Genomic DNA, 11357 nt, shown 5'->3' on the forward strand with positions numbered 1-11357 from the left:
GCATGGGCTCTTCGCTCAACACTACAGTGACCTGACCCCACAACGCTAATCATGAATAAGGTGTTGATGATGATACATTGAGACTACATTTTGACCTTCTACATAGTTACTCCAATGTTGTACACGTCGTGATGGTTGCTGCACAGCCAGTACCCTGTCACGAGCCACGTGGACCGGTCCACATCCTCTCCCACGTATCAATAAGAACCGACCTATATCGCTCAAGCTCTACTGAATGGAACGCTGAATCTCGTTCTAACGCCTCCTGAGGTACCAGTTGAAGGCCAGCTGGTTCTGGTCGATGGGGAAGGGGGTGGGGACCTCGGCCTCGCCGCGGCGGGCGACAGGGTGGCGGAGGTAGACGGCGGCGCAGATGTTCTGATTGACCTCGAGGTAGCGGGGGATGAAGGCGAAGGGGGCGATGTAGCGGCGCGGCTGCCAGGGGGTGAGGTAGGGTTTCGTCTCGTCGACGGGGTTCTCGGCGTCCTCAGCGAGGAGGCGCGCGAGGGCGTCCTGCTCGGCCTTGGTGAGGGTCTGGAGCTCCTGCTCCCAGGTCTGGGGTGTGGGCTCAGCGGCGTCGGCGGCGGCGTCGGCCTCAGCCTTGGCCTGCTGGGCGTGGTCGAGGTTGAGGCCCTTGAGGATGGTGGCGAGCTGGGTCATGACCGAGTCGCGGGAGAGGTCGGCGTCCGGGTCGAGAGCCGCGGCGTTCTTGCCGAGGCGGGAGATGGCGCGCTTGGCCTCGGAGAGGAAGAGGCGGACGCGCTGCTTGTGCTTGGCGCTCATCTTGTCCTGGCCGTCCTTGAGGAGCGTCTTGGCGTCCTGGATGAGCTTCTTGAGCTGGCGCTTGTGCTGAGCGGCGCGCTCGTCCTCCGTCATGGGCTCTCCGTCCTCGCCGAGCATGCCGGCCGCGTCGGCGTCGGTGGCCGCAGCCTCGACGGCGGCTTCCGACTCTGCCTCGACAGCCGTCTCGCCTGTGGCCTGCTCTGAGGCCTCGGCCGAGGGGCCCTCACCGCCGCCGCGGTCGCCGGCCTTGAGCTTGTCGGCGAGCTCCTGGCGCTTGGCGGCGCGCAGGGCAGCGTCCTTGGCCTCGGCGGCGGCTTCGCGCTCCTCGCGCTCCCGCAGGAGCTTGTCGAGACGCGCAATCTCTTGGGGGTTCTTGGGCTTGCCGGTGGCGTAGAGGACACGCTCGACATCGACCTGGAACATGTCGCCGGGGTTGAGGAGATAGCCTGGGGATCGCATCTAAAAGTGAAAGAAAAAGTGTTAGATAATAAGAGCCTCCTGGATTGGTTTGGTACGAGAGCGAGAGAGAGATAGGGAGGAGAAAGAGAGGACTGCGCACCAGTTGACCGTTGACCCTAACGGCGCCGTGGATGCAAAACTGTCTCGCCTGCAGTGTGCTGCTCGCAAACATGGCCCTGAAGATGGCAACCTCCAACCGCCTCTCCAGTGGTGCGTAGGTCATCTGCATATAGGGGGTCATCTGTTTGGCGACGTCGTTCGTCTTGATCCAGACATCGTCGTATTCGATCACACGTTTGGCACCTACGTGGTGATAGGTATCGGACCTCACGCTGTTGGCCTCGTTTTCGAACATGCGGCGGCGGGCGTTCCATGATTTCGAGAACTGGTCTGCCGAGACGGCGGGCCTGCGGTCGTTGGGATTGAGGTCCCTGCCGGAGCCGCGGCCGGCAGCCTGTTCAGAACCATCGTACCGGGCGAGGTAGGCAGGGTCGATGTCGACAGTGCCGAGGAGGCGACGAGAGAACATGCGCTCCCAGTCGCCCTCGCGCATGGTGCCGCCGTGATAACCACGGGTGAGAGACTTGGCTGCCCATTTTTGCTGGAAGAAGGTCCCTGATCGGCGGTTTCTCGAGAGCTGCATACGAGCTAGGTTGTACATGTTGAACTTATTCCATGACATGCGGACTCTCTATAAAAAGACTGCGTTAGTGACGATCATAGCTGCTCAGATCAGAAGCACCAGCATGGCGAGTGATCAAGGGGGCGAGCGGGCAGCGAGAGAAGGTGCTCTGGGGCATGCTCGGGACGGGTTGTCACGTACAGGCTTTTTCAAGCTGTAGAATCTGGGGCGTCGGGCTCTCATGTTGGCGAAGTGGCCCTCGGGGCAGTGTCGATATGCCTTGAGGTATGCTGGGCGTGCAGGCTACACTCGGAACCATGCGACGCGGCGTCCAAAAAAATGGTGATGGTCTGGCGTGCAGCACCCCCGAGACTCGTGGTCACGTGCGTCTCACCATCTGCCCCCGGCTGGTGAAGCTTGGGCCAGCAGCTACCACTAGGACGTCTTATGTCAGCAAACCGTGCTTGGGTTCCTCTTTCCTGAGACAGGCTCGTAATTTTCTGTGACTCCACTTGCCCGCCTCAAGATGTGGGGCTTGTACATAGGTGCTGCAGGCGGTGTGGAGTTCTTGCTTGCGGCAGAATGGAAAGCTCCTGCTCTGCAGGCTGCCTGGCGCCTGCTGCATGCAGTTCAGCGCATCGCGCAAAAAAAAAAAAAAAACCTCCATCCAGACTCGATTGGATCCAGTCTACCTTCTTCACCTACCTTCCTTAGGTACCTACTCCAATGAGCATTGCCAATTGACCCTGTCGAATCTTGGACAACTCTACAAACTGTTGCTCCGGCAAGCTTCGATCTATTGTACGTCTCTGTACTCACCCCATCGACGTGTATCCCAACCTCTTCACGCCGCTGCTGCTTTACCCCGCCACCATCCAAAGTCCCCTGTCGTTTTCCGTTGCTTCACCTACCTAGCACCCGCAACTTTTGCTTGGCCGGTTACTCACACTTTTTCTGCTGTCAGACACAACACACGCGACTTACCTTCGTGTGTCACCAACTACTTCTATCTCGGCGCCATTTCTCCCTTGACTAGAGTATTCATCTTCAATCACGTTGAAACTCAAAATTTACCGAATTCGATCCTGAAATTGCACAACCACGACCATGAGCACCGTCGCTGAGCCTACCAAGGCTGACGAGGTCCCCAAGACCGACGAGGCTGTGCCTGCTGTCGAGACTCCCGCTGAGACCGCCCCTGTCGAGGCCGCGACCGAGAAGACCGACGAGACGGTTGCTGCCGCCGACAAGCCTGCTGAGACTGAGGCCGCCGAGGTTGCTACCGCGGCCACCGAGGAGCCCAAGATCATCAAGACCAGCGCCCAGCACGACCAGCGCGACAGCCGCAACAACAAGAAGTTCGATGCCTCTCTCCTGCCCGAGTCGGATGATCCCAACCAGATGCGTCGTCAGGTAAGCTTGGTTCCTGCCGGCGCGCGGCCACGTTTTCTAGGAAACCCCGACCGGTCCGCTAACTACATGTCCAGGTCGAGTTTTACCTCAGCGATGCCAACCTCCCTTCAGATGAGCACCTCTGGAACCTCACTGGTGGTCCCGAGAACAAGCCCGTTGACGTCAAGCACATTCACAACTTCAAGCGCATGCGATGCTACCCTAACTACGCGACGCTTGTGAGCGCGCTCAAGGAGAGCAGCGTCCTCGAGGTTATCGGCGAGGAGGGCGAGGAGCAGGTCAAGCGCAAGGAGCCCTACAAACTCACCGTCGATAAGAACGACGTTACCAAGCGCGCTGTCTACGTCAAGGGTTTCGGTGACGAAACCCCCAAGACCCAGTTCGACCTCGAGGATTTCTTCACCGAGCACGGCGGCGATGTCGCGGCCGTCCGTCTCCGTCGCACGGATGAGAATCTTTTCAAGGGCTCTGTGTTTGTCGAGTTCAAGACCGAGGAGGGCGCCAAGGCCTTCCTGGCTATCGAGCCCAAGCCCAAGTACAACGGCCACGAGCTGAAGATCATGTCCAAGGGCGCCTATGTCGCCGAGAAGAGCGGCATGATTGCTCGCGGTGAGATGCAGCCCAGCACGTCGGCGAGGAAGTTCTGGGAGGGCAAGGGTGGCAAGTCCGGCAAGACGAACGGTCGCGGACGTGGCGGTCGCCCCAACGGCGGCGACAAGGACGACTGGAAGAGCCGCCGTGACCAGGACCAGAAGGGCGGCTTCCGTGGAGGCCGTGGCGGCAGGGGGGGCCGTGGCCGCGGTGGACGTGGCCGAGGTGGTGGTCGCGGTCGTGGAGGTTTCCAGGACCGCGGTGGCCGCGACAACTCGCGCAACGATGAGCGCAACGCGTACGTACATCTCCTTGATATGTCTTGTCGAACTATTACTAACATGTCTCTTCCCACAGTGCTCAGCCCACGATCCAGGCCACCAACAGCGAGGGCAAGCCCGTCAATGACAACGGAAAGCGCGGGCGTGAGGAGAACGGCGAGTCTGGCGCCCCCCAGGCGAAGAAGGTCGACACGAAGGTCTAGATGCTGCGAGGGCGCGGCGCATGATACCAGGGATGCTCTGTAGCATGGTTCTCGGCGTTTGGTAGGCTTTAGTTACGGGACTTGGTACGATATTTGGTACCAGCAGAAATCGGAAACTTGAGAAGCTTTTTTTTGGTCAAATCTCGCACACTGGCTGCCACCGCTAACCCCTGATTTGGTGAAGAAAAGATGCCGCTGCTACACAACGCTCGATCTGAGGGACGGAGCGGCAGGAAATCTCCATCGGCGCGTCGACCGCGGCACCGAACGACGTTCTTTTCCCGGCCGACATCGCAACAAAGACCACTTGACTCTCCTCCCTCTTGACCTGGCTGATTGAAGGCTACCGAGGCAGATGTCGACGGCACGCAGCCACAAGCATCCACCGCCCGTCTTCGTATCCATCAGCTTACGTACAGCACGGGCGAGAAACCGTGAATCCCAATGATCTTTTCTGAAGTAGTCCGCTGCTAGCATGCAGTGACGCCGACTTATCCGTCCTCGGGCGTCCACCTGTTAAATCCGGGCCACCCCAAACACCCCGTCTGATCGGTATTGCAGTGCCTAGCGCCGCTCTACGGGGGACGGCATCGGTGCTGCGGGCGATCGATCTGGACGGTCATCGACGTGTCATTGGGCGGAACGTTCACTGCTGGATGCCGCGATGGATTTTGGCTGTGGGGAAATTCCAGTTGCATAGATTTGTGAAGTGGGCTTTGGGAGGTCGAGATTTCCTCTCTTACTTAAGAAGCATGCTTCTTTCCCTGTTTACTGTCTGTGTTTTCCGTCTGGTCTTTGACATGTATTGCTTGATCAAAGAAGTACACCGTCTTCCTGACTCTGTTGTCTGGCGGGTTCAATAGACGCCCTCTGATTACGAGGTGAACACCACGAAACTTGCCTTGCAACTGAGTTGCTTTACTTGAAGGCCATGCCAGATCTGAACACATACCAAAATGTGAAAGGCAGCCCAAGAGAGACTGGAGAGCCTCCGCTCGAGACGTTGAGGCATCATCTCTAGCGGGCCATACGGCCGGTAATCGATACCCGGGCCAACGAGGAGAAGGCAGCCACACCACGGCACTCGAGCTCGAGCTCTGACAGTAACAATAGCTCGCCGGCCAGAATTATACCAGAACCGCGAAGCAGCAGGCGCAGCAGCAGACCTGTATCTACGCTATCACGGACAATTTCGGAGGTCCGTGACGATATCGAAAGCAGGCGGGATCTGGAACTCTGTGGCCCGCATGATGGTGAGGCAAAGACAGAAGAAGAACAGGGTGAGAGAGATCCGAACCTAGTAGCATGGGACCGACCGTATGATGCGGATAACCCGAAGCAATGGTCAAAGCATCGAAAATGGGCCGCTGTTTTTTGTGGTGAGTGTGTCTTGGCGTATTCGGTCTTGATGTAACTGACGATCCGCAGTCTCCTGTTTTACGTTCTTGTCCCCCGTCTCTTCATCAATGGTTGCTCCGGCCTTGAAGAGCATAGATCGTGACTTGGATATTTCCAGTTCCACGGAGCAGGCCTTAACAATGTCCATCTTCGTCCTCGCTTACGCTCTCGGCCCCCTCGCATGGGGCCCTCTTTCGGAACTCTACGGTCGCATCATTGTCCTGCAACTGACAAATCTCTTCTACATATTCTTTAACCTGGGCTGTGGCCTGGCCCAGACCAAGGGCCAGATGATTGCGTTCCGCTTCCTGGCCGGACTCGGCGGCTCCGCTCCCCTGGCCATCGGCGGCGGCGTCCTCAGCGATCTCTTCACAGCCGAGGAGCGCGGTCGCGCCATGGGCATGTACTCGCTGACGCCGCTCCTCGGTCCGGCCCTCGGTCCCATCGCCGGCGGCTACGTCACGCAGGAGACCACATGGCGCCGGATCTTCTACAGCACGACCATCCTCACAGCCACCATCCAGGCCGTCGGCTTCTTCGTGCTCCAGGAGACTTTCACGCCCGTCCTCCTCGCGCGCCGCAGGGCCCGCCTCATCCAGCAAACGGGCAACGAGGCCCTCCACACCGAGTTTGACCACCCCGACCGCACCGCACGCGCCACCCTCGCCACGGCCCTGACGCGGCCCTTCCGCCTGCTCGCGACGCAGCTCATCATCCAGTGCCTGGCCCTCTACATGATGTACCTCTACGGGCTCATGTACCTCGTGCTCTCGACGTTCCCGGCCCTCTGGGAGGACGTCTACCGCCAGCCCGTCGGCCGCGCGGGGCTCAACTACCTCTCGCTCGGCATCGGCTTCTTCCTCGGCGCCCAGCTGTGCGCGCCGCTGCAGGACCGCGTCTACGCCCTGCTCAAGCGCCGCCGCGGCGTCGGCCGCCCCGAGTTCCGCGTGCCCATGATGGTGCCCGGCGCCGTGCTCGTGCCGGCCGGCCTGCTCGTGGACGGGTGGACGGCCGAGGCGCGCACGCACTGGCTGGGCCCCAACGCCGGCGCCGGCCTGTTCGCCATGGGCACCATCATCGGGTTTCAGTGCGTGCAGGGGTTCCTCGTCGACTCGTACGCGCGGTATGCGGCGAGTGCCGTCGGCGCGGCGACTGTGCTCCGGAGCCTGGCGGGGTTTGGCTTCCCGCTGTTCGGACCGGACGTCTACGCGAGCTTGGGGTACGGGTGGGGGAATACGGTGCTGGCGGGCGTGGGTGTTGTTATCGGATGGCCTGGCCCGTGGCTGCTGTGGAGGTTTGGCGAAGGGTTGAGGAAGAAGAGCCCTTATGCAGCTGGGGCGTGAATATGAGAGTTGCTAGGAACAGGGCCATTGTCACTTGAACGAGAGGAGTACAGGTCATGGAATGGGCCCCTTTTCGCCGGCTTCTATGCTGCACTGCTGGGATGATGACCACGATGTGCTCGCTTTGCCTGCGCTCATCACATCTCAGACTGGCGTTGCCCTGCGACACTTGGGAGGCCCAGAAGCCGGCGCCCCTTCGAAGATGGCTACACCAAACGTCCTCGTCCAGCTGCCCCCCTCGCTATCCTTGACCGTCAGCTCAATGTAGTCGATGCCAGCGTCATCACCAGCGGTGTACGTGGCCCACGACCCTTGTACTTCCACGCTTCCCTTTTCTGCCCCCGCTGCAGTAAATGTGGGTTTCTTCTCGAACCCCCGGAAGAGATCCTTCAGGTCGACAATCACGGACTTGCCCGGCGCAACATACGCGTGGGGGTCCGCCATGAAGTTGAGGTACCCCTCGATAGGCTCATAGCCATCACCGCCGGTGGATCCGTCCCACCAGTCGGCGATGCCGTCGCCGTCGGCGTCCCAGGAAGCCTCGCGCGTGACGGTGGGGAAATCCTCGAGACCCCCTACGTCGGCGGGGTTGTCAATAAGACCGAGCTTGCCAGACTTGGAGCCCTTGTACGTGTAGGTGCCCGTGAGTGTCTCGTTGAAGATGCGAGAGTCGTGATTGTCAACGACTGGCTGGCTGACTCCAGCGTCAGAGAGGACCCGCTTGTAGGCCTCGGTCGATGGCTGTGTTTCGACATAGGAGGGGAAGAATCTGGCCAAGTTAGACGAGAAAGAGGATACAAGGGTCAAGGGGGTGCACGTACGGCTGATCGTAAAACTTGCGGTAAGAAGGGGCCGGGCTGATTGTCACATCGGCCCAGCAGGCGACGTTCTTGTTGGAGCCCGTTCCATCGGGAGATGCGTATTGCGCCGAGTCCTGGTCGAAGACGCCAGGCATGGAGTTACCCTCGCAGTAGTATTGTTGCTGGCCGGGCAGCTGGTTCTCATACTGGGCACGCAGGGCATAAGTGAGGTTGCTGGCAGGGCCCTGCTTGTAGACATTTCCGACAAAGTTGACCTCGTGCGCACCGCCATCTGTGACACGGCGACCTGATGATGTTAGTGTGCTGTTTTGTATCATAGTCGTCAAGTACCCACCAAAGTTGTACACGACATTGTTGCGAATATCAAGACGCCCTCCGAATTTGCCCTCGTCGTCCAGACCACCGCCCATGCTCCAGCTGCGGCCCTCGGCGTGCGCAATGAGGTTGTGGTGCAGAGAGCCGACATTGCCGCTGACCGTCGCAGCAAATCCGTGCTCGCGGCCGGGCGGATAGTTCTTATGACCGGCGACATTCAGAGGTTCGGAGATCATGCTGCGCTGGAAGGTAATGTTGGCCGCGTTGCGAGAAGAAAAGTTCTCGTCAATGCCCCAGCCCTGTCACTGGTCAGTATAATGCACTACCAAGCAGCAGAATGATGGCTCACCATGGAGCAGCGATCCATGATGCAGTGGTTGGAGCCCGCCATGCCCATAGCGTCGACTGTCTCGCCAGAGACCGTGCCGGGCCGCACCTTGATGTGGCGGAAGATGGCATCAATGGCACCAGACAGACCGAGTGGGTGCCCCTGCACGATGATACCCTTCCCGGGAGCTGTCTGGCCGGCGACTGTTACGTATTGGTCGCTAACAACCATGCGAGACGTGGTGGTGATGACGCCTCCCACGTCAAAAACAACGTAGCGAGGACCTCGAGCAACGGCCAGAGCATAGCGCAGAGTGCCCTCCTCTTCGCTATCCTCAAGGCTGGTGACATGGACGACTCGACCACCGCGACCGCCTCGGGCGAAACGGCTAATCCATGGTCAGCGAGGCCATGAAAGGATATCGCGAAGAACCTACCCGTAGCCCTCAGCTCCAGGGAACGCCAACTGTGCGCCACGTAGCATGAAAGCGTGACCGATGTAGGGCTCATCCCCTAGAACGACATCCACGCGCCAATAGAACGTTCCAAAGACGTCAAGACCTTTTTTTCTCCTTGTCAAACAAGCGCTCGCGGAATGGGTAGGGGAAAAACTCACCGGCCAGCGTGGTCGATGTCTTGTCCAGACCCAAGACCAAACTCTTCAACTCTGTGGGTGACGTGCCGATGTAGACATTGTACTTTGGTGACTCGGCGTCGGGAGCCCGCCAGGATGCCTCATAAGTGTCACCACCCTCGAGCTGGACACGTTCGTCACGGTTGTTCGGTTCCGGGAAACTGACGACGTTGTCGATGTCGGGAGTATCGATTTCGAAGCCGTTCAGGAAGACACGGCCGTCGGCGCCGGCAGGGATGAACTCAATGTTGGTTGTATCGTTAGCACCAGAAACAGTGAATTGGACGAAGGAATGAGCAGATTCCCAGATGTTGTCCACGCGCACAGATTGGGCAAGCTGAGTCGAGTTAGCCACATCGGAGGATCATATCATGGAGGCTCGGCGCACCGTCTCCGCATCCTCGCCGTTGACCTTGACGGTCACAGATGCGACTGCCTTCAGGCTGTCCCAAGCGTTGTGCCAGGTGAGCAGCGAGTGCTTGCCGGCTGGGAGTCCCGTAATGGAGATGGTCATGGGCTTGTTGCCAGCATCATCGGTGTTCGTCGAGATGCCCTGGGCCACGACCCTCTCACCCAAAGGCGCTACGCGGCGGGTGTAGTGCCACTTGTAGGACGCGCCCGCGATGGTGGAGTTGGCGGCGGCGACAGTGATGGAAGTGTCGCCAAAGGTGGTAGAGACGCTCTTGGGCTCGCCGGTGATGGTCCACAGCTTGAAGTCAGGCTCGTCAAGGGCCCGGACGCGGGCGGGGTTGAGAATCACACGGAGCCGCGAGCTGGGAGGTCTCGGCGCTGGATCGCCCTGACCCAGAACGGCTACGGTGCCGAAGGCGAAGGCGACGATCGTCGCAAAGGTAGGCGACTTCATGACGACGGATTACGCGTTTGTCGAGCAGTCGAAAGAAAGAGACCAGGCAGCCGAACAAGGTGTTGCCGGTGCTGTGGCGACTGACGGATCCCTGAGCATTTCCTCGTGGGCGACCTGGCTCCCTTTTGAACACGCCCGAAGTGCCATGGAGATGCATAAAAGAAGGCGCGAGATGGCGATCTTCGGCACATGGTTACTGCCATGGTACATGGGGCCGTGGATTTTCCACGAGTCGCTCGACAGGCATCACAATAAAGTGCCCTGCTCGTCACCGGTCGGCTCTCGCGTCGGATCCGAGGCAAGGGTGTGACGATGCTGCCATGGCTCACGTGGCGCCGCCGCAGCTGCTTAATGTGAGAAAGAGGATCCAGATTCTCTTGCATGGCCTGTGGCAGCTCGTCTTCAGAGTCACCCAAGAAGGTACCTCGCCAAATCAGAACACGAGAATTGCAGATGGCATTCTGTCTCTTGTCGCGATGGCAGTTATCTGGGCGAGCCCATAGTTTCGAGTTGATTCTGGACCCATCAAGCATGTCGATTGCTGCCCATATGTGAGACGGAAGCCCTGAGCTTGTTTCTTGGTATCCCTGGTCGGGCAGGCTTCCCCAACATGGGTCGGGTGTGGAAGAATCTGGATAAGATCTGCCCCCCAGGGCGTCAGTGCAGTGCTAGCACGAGCAGGTGTCGGATATCCGTCCGTATCATTGCTCCGATGGTCCGAACGAAGGCGCTTGCATATGTGCGACATGGTGATGAGGGGTTGGTGGAATCTGGAAGGGTGTGATGGGAAGCTGGTGTTCCTGGCGAGGAGTTGATCTATCAACTCGAGGTGTGGTTGAGATGGAGGGGGTGGAGAGCCCAGTCAGGGAAGGTACATGTACCTCACCTTGCTAACCCTAACCCAACCACCGCAGGTACTCTGGTACCAAGAAACCGGATGGAGCGGCCCGTCGTGGGCTTGCGATTTCAGTTGGCGGGCAAGGCGGGGTGCAGTACTGCATTGTTCGTCCTGGTTTCCAGGGCTCACCATAGCCTGGCCTTCGACTGGCCTTCGACTGGCCTTCGACCCGAGCTCCCCTGTGTGTCAGTCTTCATTGCTACCCTCCAAATCGGCTGCGAGCCGAGCAAAGGTAAGCCAGTGTGAGCACGACTTGGTCACAGGACGTGCTCTTTGTCGATCCCTCGGTTTGACAGTTCAAGCAACATGCTCGGACTGTTCAGGGTGCTTTCACAAGCGGAGGACCGTTCAGCTTATACTGACTTGTTCAGAGTGCAGAGAAGCTCTCATCAGTCCGCAGCGAC

General features: G+C 59.3%; 4 protein-coding genes across 4 annotated transcripts; 2 read left to right on the plus strand and 2 right to left on the minus strand.

Annotated features, from left to right (window-relative positions):
- Window positions 1-255: 255 nt before the first annotated feature.
- On the minus strand, window positions 256-1903 carry VDAG_00737 (uncharacterized protein; the record flags this gene model as incomplete). Its single annotated transcript, XM_009652114.1, has 2 exons — window positions 256-1242; window positions 1343-1903. 2 exons carry the CDS (start codon window positions 1901-1903, stop codon window positions 256-258), a joined length of 1548 nt encoding a protein of 515 aa, XP_009650409.1.
- A 682-nt stretch (window positions 1904-2585) lies between these two features.
- Window positions 2586-4352, plus strand: VDAG_00738 (lupus La protein; the record flags this gene model as incomplete). The annotated part of the gene is made up of 4 exons (XM_009652115.1): window positions 2586-2665; window positions 2829-3277; window positions 3352-4166; window positions 4226-4352. The coding sequence occupies exons 2-4, from the start codon at window positions 2972-2974 to the stop codon at window positions 4350-4352; spliced, it is 1248 nt and encodes a 415-aa protein (XP_009650410.1). The 5' UTR covers window positions 2586-2665; window positions 2829-2971.
- A 1538-nt stretch (window positions 4353-5890) lies between these two features.
- On the plus strand, window positions 5891-7093 carry VDAG_00739 (uncharacterized protein; the record flags this gene model as incomplete). The annotated part of the gene is made up of 1 exon (XM_009652116.1): window positions 5891-7093. One exon carries the CDS (start codon window positions 5891-5893, stop codon window positions 7091-7093), a length of 1203 nt encoding a protein of 400 aa, XP_009650411.1.
- Window positions 7094-7347: 254 nt separating this feature from the next.
- Window positions 7348-10055, minus strand: VDAG_00740 (pectate lyase; the record flags this gene model as incomplete). Its single annotated transcript, XM_009652117.1, has 6 exons — window positions 7348-7423; window positions 7915-8185; window positions 8249-8528; window positions 8579-8931; window positions 9173-9527; window positions 9579-10055. 6 exons carry the CDS (start codon window positions 10053-10055, stop codon window positions 7348-7350), a joined length of 1812 nt encoding a protein of 603 aa, XP_009650412.1.
- Between the last annotated feature and the right edge of the window lie 1302 nt (window positions 10056-11357).

This window comes from Verticillium dahliae, genomic scaffold, assembly GCF_000150675.1.
Source record: "Verticillium dahliae VdLs.17 supercont1.1 genomic scaffold, whole genome shotgun sequence".
NCBI classification, from domain to species: Eukaryota; Fungi; Ascomycota; class Sordariomycetes; order Glomerellales; family Plectosphaerellaceae; genus Verticillium; species Verticillium dahliae.